Genomic DNA, 22620 nt, shown 5'->3' on the forward strand with positions numbered 1-22620 from the left:
AGTCTCAATGTTTCAGTTTCTATTTCCTCATCTTCTCTCCCTTTATTTTTTACTCAAATCTTTTTCTTTTCATCACTATATTTGCTTTCACAATAGTTCTCTAATAAAATAGGCAGGGTAGGTTTTTTGAATAAAGCTGGGCCTGTAGCTACCTCACAGATAAAAGAAATCCTTTCCAGGGGAGATCTGGGGAGACTGGCTGTGATCCTCAGCAGCTTGACTGGTGACTTACTGTAACAGATAACTCACTACCTAGGGCTCAAAGGTTTTAATACCCATGGTCTCCAAGGATACCATACACAAAATTAAAAGACAAACAGCAGGTTAGGAGAATGCATTTGCAACTCCTATAAGAGTCCAAGGATTAAAGTTTATGAAGAAAGTTTATAAGTTGAAAGTAAAATACAAACAGCCCTCTCACTTTCAGTAGAAAAAGGGATTTCAATAGGCGAATTACAGGAGCAAAATGAATGGCCAATGAAGAGATGTGAAGGAGATCCATTTTATTAGCCATAGGGAAAAAGCAAAATAACAAGTAGATCCACATTTTTTTTCTAAGCCATGTGTTTTTTTTCCCCTTTGTAATCTCATGAATACTTTAAATTGTAGAGACACCTGAATCCCTGTTTACATTAGCTTCTAGTGTGTTCAGAGCTAATGACATATGTAATAAGTTTTGTTTTATTTTTATACACACATTTCCCCAAATGATTCTCTAACAAATAAGGGCTGCTCAGTAGTTTCTGTAGTGATAATAAGAATGTATATAAATGACTCCAAGCACGTTATTTATCTGAAAGCAGAACTTGAAGGGAAACGCACATGAGAAAAGAAAGAGAGAAGAGACACCGTGTCCAGTGAAGTGGGGAGAGTTGTGGTGGGTGGCAGGCTATTCCATGCTATCTGTGGCTTCGAACCCTCCTGTACAGACTGTTTCCCATGAAGACAGGGAGAGAAAGCACCAAAGATCAGTCTTTTTTTCCTCCCTGGGAGCTGAGAAGGGGTTCCAGATGAGCAAGAGTCTGGGCCAGCACCAGAGCAGGTGTCCCCAGAAGAGGTAGAGGCCCCGAGGGCAGGGACCTGAACTTCCAAAGATTAGCATGTAGGGGAGGCCATGGGATCACATTCTTCCCAGGGTTCAAGAGTGCTTTATAAAAAAGAGCTTTCCAGCAGTGGGTGGCTCTTCATGAAGTGATGGGGATCATATCCTTGGAAGTATCCATGCATACTTTCCATCCAAAAGGATGGAGAGAAGCTTGTCAGGAAGGCACTTGGGGCAGGAAAGATGCTGTATCCAGACCTTCTAACTCTGAGATGCTCTGACTCCATAAGACAATATGCTTGCTTTTCATCTGGCTGAGACTAGCCCATCATCCACTTGCTGTCACAGGAATGAATCTGCATTCCATGGAGATGGACTATGGGACCACATAGCACAATGTGCTTGTGAGTTAAAAAAAAAAAAGACTGTAATGTTCTAGAACTTCTGGGGGCCTAGATTCCTTCTGATTGGATGTAATGAATGAGTCTAATCCTTAACATCTATCAGCTTCCCTTAACTAGGGCTCAGGAAAAGTGGAAACTTGCTTTCTAATGTGCCTCTCTCTTTACAGTCCCTCTTCCCTTCCTCTCCATGGGGAGATGGGGAGACAATGGGACTCCAGAGCTCTGGACTGGAGAAGTGTTCCCCTCCCCCCCATCCCTCTGCTTGCCTGCTCAGTGTGTCCCAGATACCAGCTGCTCACAGACACAGACCTCATTAACGTCCTCACTAATTGGCTCTGCTTTTGCTAAAGCAGTGCCTGACCTCAGGATATCCTCAGAAAATTGCACATCTTTACTTGGAAGATGGCAATAAATTTAATGGCAGCCGGTGTATATGTATGAGTATGTGTGTGTGTGTGTGTGTGTGTGTGTGTGTGTGTGTGTGTGTGTGAAAGAGAGAGAGCGCATGGGTGTTCATTTCTTGTGTGTTTTGGGAGGGAGATAAGAAAGAAACCCATTAAATATAAACTGTGGCTAGAAGATTAAAGTCCATTTGAAAAAAGTTAAAACATGCAAATATTGCACCATTTTTAATTTGCTCTCGAGAAGGTGGTGGTGGTCCAAACTGAAAGGGCTGACACAGGTTCCAGGGACCACCAGGAAGTTCAGGCAGGAGGCTGGTGAAGGCGGACAATGCTCATCTGTAGAGGGCTACCCACATCAGTACGTTCTCCAAGTACCCAACGACCCTTCCAGGGTTCCTGGGCAACACTAGGCTGGCTAAGGGATGAGGGCCTCTCCAGGATTCCCAGGGAAGTGTCTGCTGCTGGCCAGGCAGTAGGACCCACGGTGGGCTTCAAATGGGGGAGCTCTGGGTTCCACCCCAGCCCACAATGCAGATATCCCCCCGCCCCCTGGAGATAATGAATGCAAAGCCTAAGGTTTTACCTTCCTGCCATCGCCAGACAGTGATGGTATGCTCGGGGTCCACTCCCACCGACACCAGGAGCTTCCCAGTTGCACTGAAGTTGACATAATTTACCCCCTTGGAGTGGAAGCACCGCAGCATGGAGAGGGTGTGTTTGGTCATGGCGTCCCAGATGTGGATGGAAGGCGTTGTTCCTGAGTGTGGGAGGCATGACAGAATTGGTGGAGGGAGGCAATGCTTGTGTAGTTTTACAAGCCCTCCCTTGGACAAGGGTTCAGGGAATGTTACAGGTACTGGGCATAAGAGGCTTCTAATGTCACCTGGCCAGACAAAGACTCTAGGAGACTTGGTGCTCAAGGCAGAGCCCTCTGTACCGCTCTGTCTCTCATACACACTTATGAAGGATTTTCTACCGGGAAACCAGTGAAGTCAATGACTTGTATCAGCAATTTCTCAGGCAGATACAATCAGCAAGCATGGTACATTGACATGAGTTTGCTGTGCAGATGGGAACTACTCACAGATGGAACAGCCTTACCTGGGGTTTCCACGCTATCACCTGCATTGAGTGGGCAATGGCAATGAGGAAGCAGCAAGGGAAAACAATAGCGACAGTAAGTCACGTCTTTTAAGAGTAAAGCACTCAACACCAGCATCAGAAAGCTCCAAAATAAATGTAAAGAATGGACATGGGGGTCAATGAAAACAAGCAGGAAGATACTTTGCTACAAACTGCCTGGAAATTACAAGTAAAAGCAAATAAGCAAAAAACTTCTCACAAATGTGAGTGGGTTCACATTTGTTGTTGGTAGTTTCCTAGGGCACAGAAGGGCCAGACACACGTACTGCAATGTAAATCAGCAAGCTTGGAGACCAGGTGGATTGGAGGATAATTCTCACAGTCCACAGGGATGAGGACATCCATTTGCTTGGACTCTGATCTACCTCTGTGGTCCCTCAGAAGCACCCATCACTGTATACAATAACTTAAATGACACACGTATACTGAAAGCTCAAGAAATCAAAGCAACACCAATATGCAAGTGTGAACCTCAATGACCCATTTCCTCTCCCAGGATTTGCTACTAAGTCAGTGGTGCTGCTCAGCTTGGAGGGCCTCAGCCAGTGGGAGGTCCCCTACCTATCTGGCTGGTGGCCACCACATTTCTGTACTTGGGATGCTGGTTCACCGTGAGGCAGAGGATGTCATCTGTGTGCTCCAGGTAGAAGCTCTGGCTGCCTAGGAGAGAGATCACAGGAAAGGTGAATGACAGAGTTCAAAGACTCCTCAGGAAAACTGCAATTTTTCATGCAAAAAACTGTAAATTCCTTATAACTGTGAGAGCTGACAGATCATAATTCTCACTTTTAGAGTTGTCCTCAGAGATGTGGGCAACTTTAAAAAATTCATATATCCCATTCTAGATCCAGGAGAAGAACTGATGTTCTTAATCTCCCACATCCAAACTCCACTCCAATCTTCCCACTGTGGGTCCAGGGCATTGTCGAAGTGCAAAGGCTTCCAGAAAGAAAAACACCAATGCTTAAGATTTCTTCCTCCTCAGAGCACAGGTCTGATGACTCCTAGAGTCTACTTATGGGTAAGGCACAGCCTGGAGATAATGTTCTATTTAGCAAAATGGAACGAACCCCTTGCTCTTCATAAAGAGAAGTCCCCTTTAACTTGCCAAGTACCAATTCATTTGGGTGCCTGAAAGGCACTGGTCATGGCTTTCCTCCCAAAGCCCTAAGTTGCCATAAGCCACAGGAAGTTGAAGGAAGGACAAAAAAATACTTATTATTTCTATTGCAGCAAATGGGCTTGCTGACTTCCCAGGTGATTGCTTCAACAACTTTTTTGTGTGTGCTAGTAGGGCTTGAACTCAGGACCTGGGTGCTATCTTTTTCATTCAAGGGTGACACCTGTACCACTTGAGTCACAGTTCTGCTTCCCCAGGTGGCCACTTTAAATCCATTCAAAGGCCCAAGAACAGAGAAACAAACACAGGCGTTGCTAGTACATTGCTACTAAAATGGCACTGTGCAACTAGAAAACTGGGGTAAATGTAGAGACAAATCTCATTGTCTTCCTCACCTAGTGGACACACATCAGTGCAGGCCATACAACAATGACATAGAACAGGAAAGAAATAGAAAAGTTTGCACAACAAAAAGCTCTATTCTGAGATATGAAGCAAAGAAGATCAAATGCTTCAAAGCAAAGAAGACGACATCCCAAGTGAATGGGTGGGTAAAGACGGATGTCTGATTACTAAAGGTTTGAAAAGCTCCTTGTGGCCAGCTACCTGTGGAAAGGTTCTGCACGATGCCAGCCGCTGCTGTGTGGAAGATGATGTCGGCGCCATCGTTAAGGTAGTGCAGGTTGTTGCGACAGTCAAATCCTCTGTAGCCAAACACATGGTCGAGAGCCAGCTCCTACATGGGCACACACAGATGAAAGCCACCCTTAGAGGAAGGAAGAGCAGAGGGACAAACCCACGCTGTGTGAGCAACCCCGGATGGCACAGGAACACTGTGGTAGGAAGGCAGCTGTCATACACTAAAGGCTTCCTGCCTAGCTGGGGGATTGGGGGCGGGGAGAGGGGGACACAACCTGCCAAACACAGCCTTTTCTTTAGTTCCCTGAAATGCAGAACGACTATCCTAAATAAGTCAGATTTCCTTCTGCTCCCTTAGGTGAGTCAGTCTCTAGGCTTGAAGCCCTACAAATGTGAACTAGAAGCTTCATGTCTATACCTTCACAGGGGCTCCTTAGATGGGTTCAATGGTGGCTCAGAGACTTTCTCTGGCAAATTCCCATTGACGAGGCTGGGGCCAGCAGGGCAGGATCCTGGGCAAGTGCAATGCTTGCTCTGTTGGTTGGTGTTCACCTTACAAAGTTACTGCACATTTGCATTCTTTTCTTCAGCAACTAGATCCTGTTCTGGGTTGACAGTCTTTTTTTTCTTCCTACCTCACCCTCCATGACAAAGAGCAGGAGCTGAGTCAGCTCTCAGTTCCACTCAACAGACAGGTCCTGGGCAGCAACTCTGCACCTGGCCTTGTGCTGGCAAGTGACACAAAATGAACAAAATGCCAGGCCCTTCTCTCTACTTTCCCCGATCCTGGCTTTTATTCTGTCCACAGTCTGCCAACTGCAAACAGCAGGTTAATTCTTCCAAGGTACCATGATACCTCTTTGCTCAAAAGCATTCCCTGTCTTTCACTGTCTCCGAGATGAAGCCCAAACTTTGGGTAAACCCACTTATCTTATTTAGTCCATATATCATAAATTTTCCTCACTTTCCATGTTGGCTTTTTTAAATTATCTCTTGTCTAGAAAGCCCTTCTCATTTCCACTCAGTGAGTCTCTACACACTCTTCCCAATGGGTTTCCTAGAAACTGTATTTATTATGCGACTCCACTCCTAGACAGGGAGGACAAGTAACCTAAGCTGGGTCAAACACATAGTCTCCTGGGAATTTAGAACAAGGGAACTAGTAGGTTCAACTGGTTAATTAGATGGGGAGATGGAAACTGAAGAGCTGGGGAACATGGGTAAGGTAGTATGTGCAAGTCCAGTATTCTAAGAACTCTTAGGCAAAAGGAAGAATTACCAGGCAAGCACAAGGCCCTGCTGAGCCAAAGAGAAGTGCCATCTTGGCTTATGATAACTTTTTAGCTCCTGGATGCTGTCCTTCCTGAAACTTACGTGCATTTCTTGATCTGTGCTGTGTTTCCTGACAAATTATCCTCTCAGTAAAATTCCCCTTCCTGATTTAAAAAAAATGCTAGATTTTTCTGGCATCAATGAGTTTACAGCCAAGTAAGGGAGACAGGTAAGTAAAAGAGGTAGTAGAGAGAATGAAGAGTGAATGTGTGTGTGTGTGTGTGTGTGTGTGTGTGTGTGTGTGTGTGTGTGTGCAGGACAGAGTGGTTAGGAAAGATTACCCAGAGAAGGACAAAGTGTGGTGACCAGAGCAGTGGATGTCCTTTTAAGCAGAAGGAATTAAATCAAGGAGCCTTGAAAGTTTCAGGTAAACTCAGAGGACAGTATGTGGTGAACTTGGAGTGGGGGGTTGGGATTGGAGATTGGGGTTGCAATGGAGAATCACAGGCAATGAGCTTACAAGGTGGCTCTAGGTAAAGTTTTGAAACTATTAACTTAAATCCCCGTGGGACTCAATCCCAATGGGATTCAAGTTCATGTGGGAATCTAAAGGGTTTTAAAATTGGTAGAAGGCATGAAAGATTTGTACTGTAAAGAGTGAACTCTGGGAATGAGGGCAGGTCTCTGAAAATGGTAGGTTTACTGGAGTAAACCAGAGGTGAAATCTTAAGGACTGAGTTCAGATCTTCCCCACTCCCTGTATTAGAAACCAAGCCCATGGGCCTAACATGCACTTAACCTTCCAGCCCCATAGTCTTCCCTTGCAAATGGGAGTAGCAATAGTGCCCACCTTCCACATGAGAAAATCAGGCAAAATGCTTCCTACGAAGTATGCAAGATAGTCCTTGGCATGTACAAAATGTTTACATGACATGCCTTTTTCTCCCCTTCGCTATTTTCCCTTTTACTCTACTCTCTCTCTTTCTTCTTGTCCATGAAAGAGTTGCTGAGTACCTAAAATGGTAGGAGATTTGGGGCAAGGAAGCCAGCTTTGGAGGATGAGGGGAAGAGGAGAGGGGCTCAGTGGATGTAATTCCTGCCCTGGAGACAGGTGATAAAATGCCACTCAGAAGGGAAGGGGATCAAAGAGAGCCAATGGATCCATTTGCGTTCATGTCATGGTATCTGTGGGACAGGCAGGTTTTGAACATTAGTTTGCAGGCACAGTAGTTTCTCCTCCTCACCTCAACTAGTTTCTTCTTCTTTGTGATATTGTTCTTCTGAAGTTTCTCAGGCAGGGGAGCTGCTCGGCTAACAGGTGGTCTGCAACAGAGAGAACCAGAGGGAACACAGCATTGGGGAAAGACTCGAGGCTACATTCCCTGGAGCCAGCTGAGGCCAGCTGAGGATTCTCATTCTTCTGTCACCCTCAAAGGACCCTCAACCAGGGTTTGCTCAGTGCTGCCCTTCTCTCTCCAAGGAAAAAGCAGATTTGGACAGGACTGTTCCCATGTGGGGGGCCAGGACTCACAGCTGCCCTGCTGAGCTTCCTCATATCTAAGGCAATGTAAACCCTTACCCTGCCCCCTAGAAGCCAGGAAAAACTCTGCAGATAGAGGGGCTTGTTTTATGGCTAAGGACCAACTTATGCATGGGTGCATGCGAAGAAAGAGCCTGCACTTTCTTAATTCATTGGCCTTTTTATTTTATTATTTTTTTGATAGGGATGTGCTGATGTTCTTCAGAAGCACTGTGGTCAAAGATCACGCTGTGGTGTGAAACAGGCTTACAAGCTAGGCTTCTGAACAGCACAGGCAGGTCTGACCACACAGAAAGGAAAGAAGGAAGAAAAGGCATGGAAGAACACATTCTCGTCCTCTGTCCTGCTCCTCAGTGTTAGGGTCAATGTTAGCCACTATTATCATCTCACAGGTTGATTTTATCCTCTCAGCTTTGGGGACTGGGGCCTTCAAACTCAATTAAGAATTTTATAAGGAGGAATCAGGGATCCTGTATAAAGAGTCTGACTCTTGGTGGAATTGAGCTCCCTAAATCATATTTCCCTAAGTTTCAGAACACAGGATGGGTGTAGGGAGACCTATAGCAGTTCCCATGACATGTTCCAAAGCCATTACTAATTGTTCTGGGGAATGCAGAGGGAAAGAATTACCTTGATCCCCTTGGAAGCAGCAAACAAAGCCAAGTGAGAAACTTAGTACAGTTTAGAGAAGCATTAGCAACCACCTCACTCATGCACAAGCATTTTCCAAGTGAACAGACATTCCTGCGTGGCACAAACCATGCTTCCCCAGCATGCCAGCAAAGAACTAAAACAGAAATGAAAGAGTGCACCAAGTCTACAAATTCCAAAAGCTCATACCCTGTGGCTTCGGGGCAAACTCTGCACTAAGTGCCTACAGATAAGGAGAGAAAAGGAAGCCGGTGAACGCTTCCCCTGGTTCTTGGGCCTATACGCCCTGCACCCTGGGACTGCTTCTTTTAGAGTGTCTGGGGAGAAATTTGTCAGAAAAACAATGACATCCTCCTGGATGTTATGGGTTGTTAGGCTCAATGGGTGCTTTGTTCCCAAATTAAGTTTGATTCATAATTTAGCCTAATTATTTCCCAGCGTTTTTCTCAGTAGGTCAGCTTGCCTGCTGAATGGCTTGTAGAGTTTGGGGCTGGGGGAGGGAAACAGAGCACCTTTATTTTTATCAGAAAGTCTACAATCAAAACATGTTATGTAATTGTAAGTGATAATTGGACCAAATGGTATTGTAATCCCTGGTGAAGGATGGGGAGAAAGCATAGAGCCCATCGCTGCATAATGACACCCCCGGCTGACATCATCACCGCCCAACTGAGCACAATCTCCAGGCTGGGGCATGCCAGTTCTCACAATTAAGACATTTCCTACACATTAACTATCATTTCCCAGAACATCTGCTCTTTCTTCTGTTTTAGTGGGACTTTCCAAAAGAAATCCATGGGCTTCTTCTTTTACCTAAGATGTTGGAGTATATGATAAAAGCGAGCCAGGGGCTGAGATGAGAGCGAGAATCTGCTGGAACTACAGCATGGCTCAGAAGGCACAGCTTGAGACTGAACACAGGGATCCGTTCCAGGGTCCACACAGGTTGTATAATATACAGCATATTATACAGTGTAGATTGAGTATGCATACAAGCACAAACACTGTGTCTTTATATATATATATATATATATATACGAGATTGTATATATACACACACAAAAGCAATCCAATGCTTTTTTTCACCTTGATTTTTCAATTTAAAAAAAAGCTACAAAGTAAAGCCATTTCAGGATGCTTCTTTTTTTTTTATTTCACAAGCATATGTTTATAGCTCGATTGCTCCAAATTGAAGAGGAGGGAAGCAAGGGGAAGGAACCTGCAGGTGAATTCAGCGGGTTTTAAGTATTGACCCTTCAAGTTTGAGGATTCTGCATGAACCCTTAGTCTGGGTGTTCACACAACACCTGTGCTCTTCTGGAGTGGTGCAGATACTTACTTGACAATTCCCTGCCTCCAAAGGAAAGCAAGTTAAAACACAATACAAGTATTAAAGGCTTCTTTCCAAGCATCTGTAAGCAGCATTCAAAATATCAGACGTGGGAGGAATTGCCAAAAATTTCCAGCACAGCCAAACACTGGAAGTTTAGCATTCTTCAGGAGATGTAAATCCTTCCAGATTTTGTTTCCATTGGAAATGTGACTTGCAAAAGCCCGCTGCAGTGGGCAAGAGTAGAGCATGTGTTGGGCTTTTTAGTCTAATAAATTCTATATATAGAGAGAGAGTTAGCCCCAATGAAAGAGCCAAGAAATCAGTGAGTGAAACACAACAAGAGACCCAATGAGGTTATGAGCTGGGAGGGCGAGGGACTGGCTTGTGGGGTGGGAGAACCAGAAACATGGAAGGAAGGAGGGCATTGAGGTATTTCAGGGGACAAGGATGAGAGGTTGCATTGGGCAGGAAATGTAAGTAGCGAGCCTGCAAGAGCAAACGTGGATAATCCTGAGAGAGAGTGAAGGATGAAGGCCTGAACTCCAGAGGAGCAGAGAGAAGCTCTGACAAAGCAGTAGGTGAAGGCAGGAAACCCAAGGAGAGGTCTGTGAATCAAACATGTGGCTCGTTGACTAAGGAGGCAGTTCAGTCTTAGACCCAGTGCTAGAGGTGGTATATGGTTGCTGAAGATCTACCCATGTCTCTAGGTGGTCCCTACCTCATGGCATATTCTGTGGGGTTGGCAGGCCAAGGTCATGGGAAAGTGGGTCCTGGCTGTGATCTCAATGCCCAGCAGTCAGGCTGCTGAAGATAAAGCGTAGACTCACTTGAGTGGAGTGTTGTCCTGACACACATTCTCACTCCATGAAGGCTCCGAGGGTAGCAAATGTCTTAGTAGCCTTTCCTCCTTGCTTGACCCCCTCTCTGAGGTGTGAACTGGCAGAGCAGGGCAAGGAGCAAAGCACACATAGACCAGCTCTAGTCAGGAGTCCAGAACTCAGGCACTTGAGAACGTTTCAGCAATGACTGTGTCACAACTCATGTTGAGCCACAGTCAGAGCCAACAGGGGTGGTGAGGTGTGAGAGCAGGTGAGAAAGGAAGTTTCTCTAAGCAGATTTTGTAAACAGGGGGTGGAGGAGTAGAAAAATTCAGCTTCAATTAGCCACAAAATGCAAATTTGAAGCTGTTCCATGTTCAAAGTGTCCTTGGAGGAACTATAACTTTGCTTAGATTCCAAAATGTGTCATAAAATGCTTCAAGAAGCCAGGCACTGGTAGCTCACTTCTGAAATCTCAGTTACTCAGGAGGCTGGGCTGAGGTTCACAATTTGAAACTAGCCAGGGCAGGAAAGTCTATTAGACTGCTATCACCAATTAATCACCCCCCCAAAAAAAATTCAGAAGTGGATCCGTAGCTCAAGTGGGACAGTGCTAGACCTGAGCAAAAAGAGCTCAGAGACAGTGCGTAGGCCCTGAGTTCAAGCCCTAAGACCAGCACCAAACAAAAAAACTGCTCCTGGAGTTTTCAAATTGTCTTCGGAATTTGAGCTAACTTTAGATCTCAGTCTCAGTGGGGAACTACTACATAATCTGAACTCTATTTTAGAATTATTTCCTAAGATCAGCTCATGGATGAGCTCCTGGGACTCAGCAAGTCCACATTTCCCTTTCACCACACACATAAAAATTAGTGTTTGTATATGTGAGGGAAAGGAGGCACATTTCAATCAGACTTCCAAATTCTTCGATGAGAGGAAGAGGCAGAGGACAAGGAAGAGGTACTGGGATTAAAACGATCCAGTGATGTAAGAGAAATCTAGGTTTAGGAATAGTCTCCAAAGTCACAAGGACTCTATTATAAAAGGAAAAAAAAGGAACTGGATCATCTAAGGATCTTCTCAGTGGTAAGTAGAGTTGATAGAAAGCTGTCAGGCAAGAGAATGATAGGATATTCTGAAAATGCCATCTTGAAAATGCTCTTGACTAAAGCATTAACAAAGCCTTAAAAAATGAGGATATAAGCTGGATACTGGTGGCTCATGCCTATAATCCTAGCTACTCAGGAGGCTGAGATCTGAGTACTGCAGTTCAAAGCCAGCCAGGGCAGGAAAATCTGAGACTTTTATCTCCAACTGAGCATCAAAAAACTCAGAAGTAGAACTGTGATTCAAATGGTAGAGAGCTAGCCTTGAGCAACAGACAGTGCCCAGGTCCTGAGTTCAAGCCCCAGGACCAGCACAGACACATACACTCACACACACTCATACACTAAAGGAGATATCATATCATAGCCATTTAGAAAATGGTTTGGATGGAAGAATAAGGTCTTAATATTGGAATGGAACAAACTAAGTCAAGTTAGAGAGATACTGAGGAAGCCATTGCAATAATCCAAGGGAGGACAAAGAAGAACCTGACTGGAGAAGTGGAAGTTAGTAGATATTAGTGAAGTGGGCCACATGGCACTTTGTAATTGACTAGCTTCGGGGAATGAAGCAGGAGAGGTATACTTGCAGGAGTGGAATACCAATGTTCTGGCCTGGTAAATAGTAAATATGTATTAGAGTAAGAGAGCAAACAGTGGTACCATTGATGGAGACAGGACAAGAGAGTTTCTGAGGGAAGATAATGACTTCCACATTGGCAAATCAAGCTTCTGGATAAGTTTAGTTGAGAGGTGGGAGTCAGAGATCTTACCCCGGGAATCACCAGGTGATTTAGGACAGATGTGTTTCACCAGGGTGAGGAGCAGAGTAAAAAAGACAAAGCAGAGAAAGGTGAAATCCTGAGGGCCAAAAGCATGTGAGAGGCAGAGAAGAAAGTAGGAAGGCCAAGCAAGGTTGTTTCCAAAGGTGAATGAGATGAAGATGGGCACTGGGATAATCTCAATCTCAGACTGTTGAGATGACTTTATTGAGCTTCCAGATTCATTCACACTTTCTGATTCATCAAATAGGTATAACTACACCACTCAATAAGGTAGCTAGTACCACATGTGGCTGCTGAGCACATGAATTGTGACTACTCCAATTTAAGATTTTCTGTAATTACAATTACACAGTCTTCTTCTTCTCCTTCTCCTTCTCGTTTCCAGTTCCGGACTCAGGGCCTGAGCACTGTCCCTGGCTTCTTTTGCTCTAGGTTAGCACTCTGCCACTTGAGCCACAGCACCACTTCTGGCTGTTTTCTATATATGTGGTGCTGGGGAATCGAACCCAGGACTTCATGTATACGAGGCAAGCACTCTTGCCACTAAGCCATATTCCCAGCCCCAATTATACAGGTTTTGAAGACCTACTAATACGTATAGTAAAAACACATATATTTTCTTGATGAAGTAACATTGTGCTACGTAGCCTAGGATGGCCCTGAACTCAAAATCCTCTTGCCTTAGACTCTCAAGTATAGGACTACAGATGTGTGCCTATAAATCTGGCTATAAAGTTAGCCTTACAAAGAATACAAAATGACTCATTATTATCTTGATGATAGTTTGATATAATGTTTTAGTATATTCTTAAAATATAATCCTAAAATTAATTTCCCTATCTCTTAACCTTTTAAATTCAGCTTCTAGAAAAATCATATACATACATATTTTTTTGAAATGCTGTTTCCTAGAGGGGAAAAATTATAATCTGAAGTAAAACATGGGCTGGATCAGGGCTGACACCAGCAGTTCTAAACTTCTTGGATTCAGGTCACATTTTCACATATTGAATTCTGGCAGCCCTCTGTGAATGACTACAGGACTAAAACAACATTTAAACAAATTAAGAATAATTACAATGAAATTATTACCACAGTGTGACAATGTGTTCCATGTTTATGAAGCAGTTAGATGTCAGCCTTTCATACTGTCCTGTTTAAGTAGAATGGGGTACAGCCTTGAATGTACTTACCTACAAACTCACAAACTAGGGCTCTTGCCTACTAGACTACGTACTTTATTCTTTTAAAAAAAGATATTTTTATTAGTTGCATAAGGGTGTTTTCATTTCTATACATGCATCTAATTTACTCATATCAAACCATATCAAAGTTAGCCATCCTCTTGTCACTCTCTCCACCCCCTTTTCCCCTCTTAAGACAATTTCAGGGCTGGAGGACTTGTTCAAGTGGTAGAGCACCTGCCCAGCAAGCATGAGGCCCTGAGTTCAAGTCCCAGGATGGCAAAAAATAAAGTAAAATGATATATATATCATATATATTAATAACAGGTTTCATAGTTCTATTTCCATATGTGCTTATAAAGTACTTGGAGTGTATTCATCTTCATTAACCCTCTCCATTGGGCCTCTGCCTGTCATAATGTATTGTATAATATAAACCCAGAGGAAACTTGAATTCAGGATGTGAGTGCCCTCCCTTAGCTTTTCTGCTCAAGGCTGGCACTCTACCTGTTGAGCTACACTTCTACTTCCAGCTTTTTGGTGAATTTGAGACAAGAGTCCCACAGCCTTTCTGCTTGAGCTAGCTTTAAATAGCAATAATCAGATCTTACCCTCCACCCTCCAGAACAGCTAAGATTACAGGTATGAGCCACTGGTACCTAACTTTTTTTTTTTTTAATTTTCAAGAATGTGTAGGTTTGATTCAACTTGTAGGAGTGTGATTTCCTAGTTATATTAGTCTTTAAAAAGTCATTTGCTATTTTTAGCACTTTATGTCTAGATTATTATACCCTGGCATACTGTTTGTAATAAAAGTGAGCAAACTATTTTGTAATGAATGGCAGTCTTAATTCCTAAAATTATCAGGTACACAGAAGTCATTGCTTTGCTTCAAACCAACACAGAAAGAAAGGAAAATCATGTATAAAAACAGCCCTAAATTTACTCTAAAAATAAACGAATTATTCAGGTTTTGGTGGAGTCACCCACCTAAACAAAGGCATTGGAAATGATTAATCTAATTATTTCAAGATGTAATAGATAATATAATCTCAGTTCCTTCCTCCCACTGAAAGAAAATCCAAAGTCTTGCTATGTTCTACCTGCTCTGAGCAGCTCTGAGAGCAGAACTCTTGCAGACTGAAGGGATGGAGGAGGAAGGAGAACTTTGTCCAGACAAAGGCTCTGGAGAGCAGGATGCAGCCCCCCCGCCCCAACCTGCCGGAATCCCCTTCCCCCACCCCCTTCCCCACGCACATTCTCCCACGGTGAGAACTGAGCTTAGCTTTTATACAACATGTAAGTCCCTGCCTGTCTCTGTACTAACAGCCTTGTGAAGGTCAGTCAGTCTTTGTTCACAAATGGAATGGAAATGTAGGATTAAAGGTTGCTGTGTGTGTTTATTAGGCCAAGCTTCAAGACAGGATTTGGCAGTTTTGAGGGTCTCAGTAGGACAAATTCAGCAGTGCTTGCTTAGCAGGATTGTCAGTTCTTAACAACTCTAACAATGCAAGCTTACAAAGCAGCTATTGATCCCGGATGACAAAGAGCCTCTGTCAGAGCGAAGAAAATGCTAGACTTAGAGGCTGTTTACTGGCCGGTGGACATGAGCATGACGGTGGCCATGACTGTGGAGAGAAGCATTGTCTGTCTTCTTCATGCTCATCACGCCTCAGGCAGGCTTGAAATTCCTACACAGTGACTGATTAAGTAAAGCATTTTTATTCCCCAAAATTGGGGGCAGGTTCTCCCAGCAGATTTCTATATCCAAACATAGCATAAAAGGTTAGAAGAAAAACTGGGATTGCCTATATATGGTGGTGTGTTTTAACTTGAAGAAATTTGTCTAAATCTCTCCTATTTTTTCACACGGTCACTGGTGAGTACATTCTTTCTTTCACTCTAAACTTGCTGACAAAGAAGCTTTGTATACAAAATAAATGTGATGGTTATGGCGATACAAGTTTCTTTCCACTTCCTTTTATCTGGGACTAAATATATTAAAACTAAACAAATATTTCAATTCCTATTGGAGAGATAAGATGAAGTTAAAAAAAAAATTAGCCCAGAGCATCCCATGGACAGTTGAGGCAGTCTCTGCTTTTGTACTGGCCACACCTTTTTCCCTTAAGGACCATCACAGGTGTGAATAAAATGAAGGTAGACATGGTTGCTGATAAGGCATGGATTTACAGAGCATTTTGAAGATGGTTCATTTACTTATCAGGAAAAGAGCCTAGTGGGTCTTGCAGGCTCTCACCTGTAATCCTAGCTACTCAGGAGACTAAGATCTGAGAATTGAGGTTGGCAGCCAGCTGGGGCAGAAAGCTGTAAAGTGGAGGTATGGCTCAAGTGGTAGAGCTCCAGCTCTGAATGAAAAAGTCAAGCAAGAGTGTAAGGCCCTGGGTTCAAAACTTAGTACAGTGCAGGTGCACGCACACACAAAATGAAACAAAAGAAAGGAGGAGGAGGAAGAAAAGGAGGAGGAAGAGAGAGAAAGTAGGCCAAGTAAATTCCCCCATTCACACTCATCAAGAGATATTTGTTTGCTACATCCCATAGGTCAGGCTCTGCGCTGGGCACATGGGGTGGCACCATAACAGTATAGTACCAACCCTTAGGAGTCAAGTCTCCAACCTGGTAATATATACACCCCATGCATTAAGGAACCATGAATGAGAGAAGGCTGGTAATTTAGGACTGAAACAAAAAAAACACAACAAAATCAGATAAAATCAGAAGAAAAAAATAATAAGAACAAATAAAACCATAATAGAAACCACACTAATGTCTCTTCATAAACCCACAGAATACAGTTTTCTCCATCGAGAGAAAGCTTTTAGCTTATGCTTATAAACCTATTCAAATCAACTCAAGGAAGAGCACAAGATTAAAGACAAAGTTTAGGGCAATATCCATGTAGCTAATAGGCACAGTTTAAGAAAATGTTTGGAAAAACTTTAAGGCCAAAAAGCAATTCTAACGTCATTGGGAGCTGGCACCTGCCACTTCACTGATGGAGGGACTATGAGGTTTCAAAGGTTCAAAATCTGTTTCTCATTTTGGGTTGGTCAAAGTTCCATGACTTCCTAAGGAACACATGCTGTAGACTGTGAGTAATTACGTGCCAGAAGGCCTAAAGTAGGAATGTAAGGGAACACGCACAGATTCCTTCTCTGTAATCTTTGCTAAGAATAATTCTGGCACTGCATCTCAGTGTGCTCTGTGCTGGCAGCTGGGATGCATGGAGAGTGAACTGTCTTTGTGATGGAAGGCAGTTGGTAACATGACAAATGTTTCTTTCTTCAGTCCACAGAATAGAGGATAGAGATTCCAGTTAGTACAATGCTCCAGTCCTAGGTCAGGGTGGCCCAAGCCCTTTTAATCCAAGATGACCAGCTCTTGTACAAAAATTGTTAGCTGTGGTTGCTAGGAAGTAAAGAGAAAACTGGCCAAGGCCAGACAAGAAGCACTGGGAAAATAAAGCTTATCTTTCAAAATCCTGATTTGCCTGCAGGTCCACAGTGAGGGGTTATTGACGGTGGGACACTGATAGCTGAGAGTCTCAGAGGCCATTACTGGAAAAGAAGTCTCTATTCATGAGGGCTGTTGTAGGCCCCACTCAACCACATATGGGAGGGGATTTCAGCATCCATGAGTGATAAAGAAGAGTTGCCTGATCTCTTGATCCCCCCTAAATACCTACTGTCACAAATTCTCTGCCCCACAAAGGAGACAGCTACTTGCAAAGCTCCTCAGATGCAGGCTAGAGGTAACGGCCTTTCTGTTTCTGGCCATTGGTTAGAATTGTCTAAAGGCAGAAGCCAGATGGAAACTACACCTTGACCAATGGAAGTGTCAATTACTTCCAGGCAGGAATTTTCATGCTGAATTCTGAAGTTCAAAGCCAATGTATCAGCCAGATCTCAGCCTTCCATATAGAATCCAAATACACCAGTAACTGGCAAGGAAGCTGTATCTTGGTTAACGGTTAACTTTATTCATCATTTAGAAAATATTTACTGAGTGCCAGAACGCTCGTGATTTTAGAGATAAAGTAGTAGATGAAATAGAAATTGTGCTTTCACAGAATTTGTGATCTGAACAGGCAGAGGAATGATGAAGGAAGCCATCTTCATCTCCTGCATTGAGCCTGCTGAGACAAATTCTGTTGAAGGAAGAGACAGTTTCTCTGACTTTATGACAGACATGCTGAAGTACGTTAGAAATGTATGTCATATCTCTCCTTCTTGAGCGGCTAGGCATGTCACATTTGGATGTATTTTGGGAGGACCTAGATGGCAGAATGTTATAGAACTTTAAAAAAAGCCTCAGGAAAATAGTAAAGAAAGCCTCTTGTGCCTGGAAAAATGTTCCTAAGCATGTTTCTGTGTCTTACCAGGAGCAATTTGAAACTTATTAGGAACATTGGGAGCCACAACAAGGTCCAAGGAAATGCTACCTGCTGCTGTCTTATGGAACCCTATCTACAGGTTTCTAAACAGTCTCAAAATGAAAGAAACTTTACCATCTCTAACTTATGTGCAACCACTAAAAGCATATTGGTATCAGAAGTGGGATTAATGCACAGGACATCCTCAAGCCCTTGCCAGAGGTAGCCAGCTCCTTTCAGGGTAAAGACTGGATCCTCCAAATGTAAGAGGAACTCCGAGGGAAGCTGAATTTTGCTTTGACTCTCATTGAGTCAACTTTTCTTTTGAAATTCATAGATTACCCAGAACTAAGCAACCAAGGGAATAGAAAGATGTCAGAGGCTTCACATTTTAGAAAGATAATACTTGTTAGTAATAATAAAGTTGCCATAAAACTGTCATTAAATGACTTTTCCTTAAAAAAAAAAAGTCTCAGATGGAGGCTAACTTGATGTTAAAATATGTGTACTATTTCCACCAAGTAGCTAGACCATGAACCTTTGCTGTTTGAACTCTCTCTCTCGCTTGCTCTCTCTCTCTCTCCCTCCCTCTCTCTTGCTGGCTCTCTCTCCCTCTCTCTTCTTCCTCTCTCTCAAGGATACTGGGGCTTGAACTCTGGGCCCGAGTGCTTGCTCTTAACTTTTTTATTCAAGGTTAGTGCTCTACCTACCACTTGAGTCACAGTTCTACTTCCAGCTTTTTGGTGATTAAATGGAGATAGGAGTCTCACAGACTTTCCTGCTGCACCATGATCCTCAGTTCTTCAGCCTCCTGCTAGCAGGGTTATAGGTGTGGGCCACTGGTGCTCCCTATTTTTCTTTCCTTTTCTGTTTCTTTCTACATTAAATCTGTTATACTAAGATACATACTTGCTAAAACTGTTTTAGAATGGTGTTATTTGGAGGACAGAAATGTAAAAAAATGATTTTTCAAATTGTATTACAGATGCAGGGATACAAATAATATTTAACTAGTGTACAGTTTGAATGATAAAGTATATGAAAATATTGGTTTCAGCTGGGTGCTGCTGGCTCACATCTGTAATCTTAGCTATTCCTATTCAGGAGGCTGAGATTTGAGGATCATGGTTTAAAGCCAGCCCAGGCAGAAAAGTCCCTGGGAGACTCTTACTTCAAAAACTGGAAGTGGCTCTGTGGCTCAAAGTGATAGAGCACTAGCCTTGAATACAAAGGGGCTCAGGGACAGTGCCCAGGCCCTGAGTTCAAGCCCCATAACCGGCAAAAACAAAAAATATATTGTTTCTTTTCTCCCTCTTTTTAAAATTTTAGATCTGCGACTGGGACTTGAACTTGGTACCTGATACATTCACTCTTTGGCTAGGACTCTACCAACTGAGCCACACCTCCGACCCCTAAGGGTTGAGTTCCTCCTCCTCCTCCTCCTCCTCCTCCTCCTCCTCCTCCTCCTCTCCCTCCCCCTTCTCCTTCTCCTCCTCCTTCTTCCTTCTCTCTCTGTCTCTCTGTCTGTCTCTCTCTCCCATTGTTTCCTAAAGGTTCGTTTTAGATAATAAGATGATTTTATACAACTTACTTGTGGTAGAATGCTTGCCTCGTATACATGAAGCCCTAGGTTTGATTCCTAAGCCCCACATATACAGAAAAAGCCAGAAGTGGCACTGTGGTTCAAGTGGTAGAGTGCTAGCCTTGAGCAAAAAGAAGCCAGGGACAGTGCTCAGGCCCTAAGTTCAAGCCCCAGGACTGGCAAAAAAGACAAAACAAAACAGTATCATACTTGCTTCTAAGTACTTACAATCAGCAAGTAATGTACATTAAACTAGTTCTAAGACAATAAAATTTATGTTTTTAAAATAGCCTTTCTATTTCATTCTTTCAAGGGACAGATGACCTTTTCAGACTGAGATAAAGCAGGAGAGGTTGGCAGCAGGCCCAAGGTCTTCCTGAGGAAAGAAAGGAGCAAGCCTGAGGTCAGAGCAGAATTTTGATCTGGTAAGTCATGCAGCTTCGGAGGTCAGCATTTTATACCTTAAATTGCATGAAGAGAACGATGCTTCCCCCACATCCTTTTTTACAAAGAGCTTCCTGACATTTCTGCTATCTCCGAAGTCATTTGTCTGCAGTTGGACAAAGTAAGCTCGATCTTCTGGGAGAAGCAGGAAAGGCAGGGGATTCCGTCAAAAGTGAGGGCAAGGGGCGCAGCGGGTTGGAGCTGGGAACAGGAGAGGCAGACATTACAAAGGTCTGGAAAGGACGCTCTTGACCAGAATTAGAGTTGAGTCAGCTGGGCATGAAAGAAGCAGTGTGCGGCAGTCTCAAAGAATCCAGATGTGGTGTGAAAATCATAGATTCCCAAATTAGAAAAGATTCAGGACTTTGCTCAGGCACACGCCACACATGGCAACTGAACAGCAGGTTCACTCAAGGCTGGGGACAGGTGGGATGAGCCTAAGGCAAGGAAGCCAGGCAGCAGGCATGCTGCGGCCAGGATGAATGTCAGAGGAGAGCCATAACCCTGCATTGCCTGAGAGGTAGAGGCCAGGATTCTGAGCAGCTTTAGTGTTTTGCTCAACTTACTCACATCTCAAAAGATGGGTACTGAAGAGCGTGCTGACTTCAGAGAGTAAGAATTCACAGTGTGTTTGAAATTGTACAAGAAATCACACTCTAAAGTCACATGGCTATTTTAAAAATCAATAATTAAGAGTCAAGTGAAGAGACAACACATGATTATCTTACACTTCAAGAATCAGGAATGGGGTGGCTTAAGAAAATAACTGATGTAATGCATGCCCTATGAAACTAGGAAAACTGAGGGAAGGCACTGGGTTGGGAGGGATGGGGAAGGATGATGAAGGGTGACAGGGATCAAGATACATTGCACTCCTAGACTGATGTGGTGAGTGGTAACTCCTTGTACAGCTACTTAAAAATGATGAAGATATAACTTAAAAATGATTGATGTATAATGTGTAGCTGTCTTCCGAACACAGATGCTGCACTCACCTGGCTCTAACTACTTTTGGAAAGTGGAGAGGGATTTAAATGACAGAGAACTGCCTAAACCATAGCTAAAAGGCAAAAGATAGGGCCCTGCATGGAGGAGCATTCCTAGTACACACTCCATTGGTCCTTGAGTGCTCGGTGCTTAGACTCATTGGTGTGTGTCTTGGCCCGGGTGTTTGGGAAGGCACCAGGTAACTGCAGGAATTATACACTAAGGGATGATAAAGCAGACCAAGGACAGCTCTGCCTACAGGGTTAAGTCAAAGGGAAGTGGCTCAGGAGCTGCTGATTGACAGTTCCAAACAGTCCCATTGAAACCCAGGCCACTGCTTGGCTTCACACTCCCAATGTATGAGGCACCAACAGCTATTTTTCTGTCTCTCCTCTCTCTCATTCCCAGGAGTTTGGAAACCATGAGCCCATTTTCTACCCCATGAAGAAGCCTGAGATGAAGGTAGGGTTCACCTGTGAATCCCACCAACCTGCCCCTTGCTCTAAGGGCTCAGTCTTGCCCCACATGTATCACTCCTCTTGCTTCTCACAAATCCCCTAAATGCCCTTCCATGCCTGGCTTCTCTCTCTGTCATAGTTCAGAAGCTGCCTACAGTCTCATCTCTTGAGCTTCAGATCCCTGCAGGTATTGGCCAGGATGGGTAGAGACCGCTTGCTCTTGGTTCTTATTATGCTTTTCCTCCACAGAGGCTGCTAAGGTAAATCTCACCTGCAGCTCTGGGTTGGCTTCCCTGCCTGGTGTGGGCAGGCTCTGCTCCCAGCATGCTGTGGGGCTGGCACTGTCTCTCTGGTTACAGCCCCTTCTGCAAACAGATGCTATCAAGCTTAAGTTATTGAGGAATCTGCTCTCTATAGAGAAAGTTTGATTATTCCTCTGGACCCTACACTTACCTTAAAACAGTTTTCTTTATTCTGGGTTTTCTTCTGAGTATTCCAGGGTAAATTGTTCTTAAAAGTGCCACAAAAGCACCGAAATGTTTATGCCCATACCATAAGATCGTGGATTAGTTTTTTCCTTTTGCTAAACAGAGGTGAATTAGCCAGGCGACAGTAGCTCATGCTTGTAATCCTAGCTAATCAGGAGGCTGAGATCTGAGGATTACAGTTCAAAGCCAGCCAAGGCAGGAAAGCCTATGAGACTTTTATCTCCAATTAACCACTAAAAAGACCAGAAGTGAAGTTGTGGCTCAAGTGGTGGAGTGCTAACCTTGAGTACAAAGCTCAGGGACAGCTCCGAGGCCCTGAAGTCAAGCCCCAGGACTGGCACACACACACACACACACACACACACACACACACACACACACGTTGATTCAGTGTATCCTACTGTATGACGTTTGAAATCCAGCATGTGAATAAGATAACTTCAAATTTTTATTTTATTAAAAAAGTTGAATTTCAAAATGCAAAATTCCTAAGACCGTCTATCCTCTAGAATGAACAGTGTGACTTTTATGGAACTGTATAAAAAGCGAGACAAGGAAGAGTTTTGATGAGTGATGGATTAAGTCTGAAATCAGCTGTAGAATTTAGGAATGAGGGCTTTGGTTAGATGACTGTATTTACTAACTGGTCTAAATCCCAGCATAATATAACATTACATTTTGTAGAAATCAGCTAGGCATAATCTTGGAAAAGTAGCCAAGCCAATGCCATTCATAATGGAATGTGAAAATAGAAAGGCTAGACCATTTATTTTGCAAAGGAATGTTTAATTTGGGCCAAATGTTGTTTTGTAGAGTGGATTAGTTAA

The 22620-nt window shown here is 43.5% G+C and overlaps 1 protein-coding gene across 5 annotated transcripts in view; it reads right to left on the bottom strand.

Moving 5' to 3' along the window:
* The window catches only part of Eml6 (EMAP like 6), a 241258-nt gene that overhangs the window by 13001 nt on the left and 205637 nt on the right, over positions 1-22620 (bottom strand). For 4 of the 5 annotated variants that reach the window (XM_048352921.1, XM_048352920.1, XM_048352919.1 and 1 more), the window contains exons 28-31: positions 7269-7347; positions 4720-4849; positions 3555-3653; positions 2434-2607 (exon numbers count right to left, since the gene is read on the bottom strand). In XM_048352921.1, coding sequence (XP_048208878.1) covers positions 2434-2607; positions 3555-3653; positions 4720-4849; positions 7269-7347 — 482 coding nt within the window. Of the gene's footprint in view, positions 1-1983; positions 2187-2433; positions 2608-3554; positions 3654-4719; positions 4850-7268; positions 7348-22620 lie in introns of those variants that run through there. The other variant, XM_048352923.1, reaches the window with a different exon arrangement.

Source organism: Perognathus longimembris, chromosome 8 (assembly GCF_023159225.1).
Source record: "Perognathus longimembris pacificus isolate PPM17 chromosome 8, ASM2315922v1, whole genome shotgun sequence".
Taxonomy (NCBI): domain Eukaryota; kingdom Metazoa; phylum Chordata; class Mammalia; order Rodentia; family Heteromyidae; genus Perognathus; species Perognathus longimembris.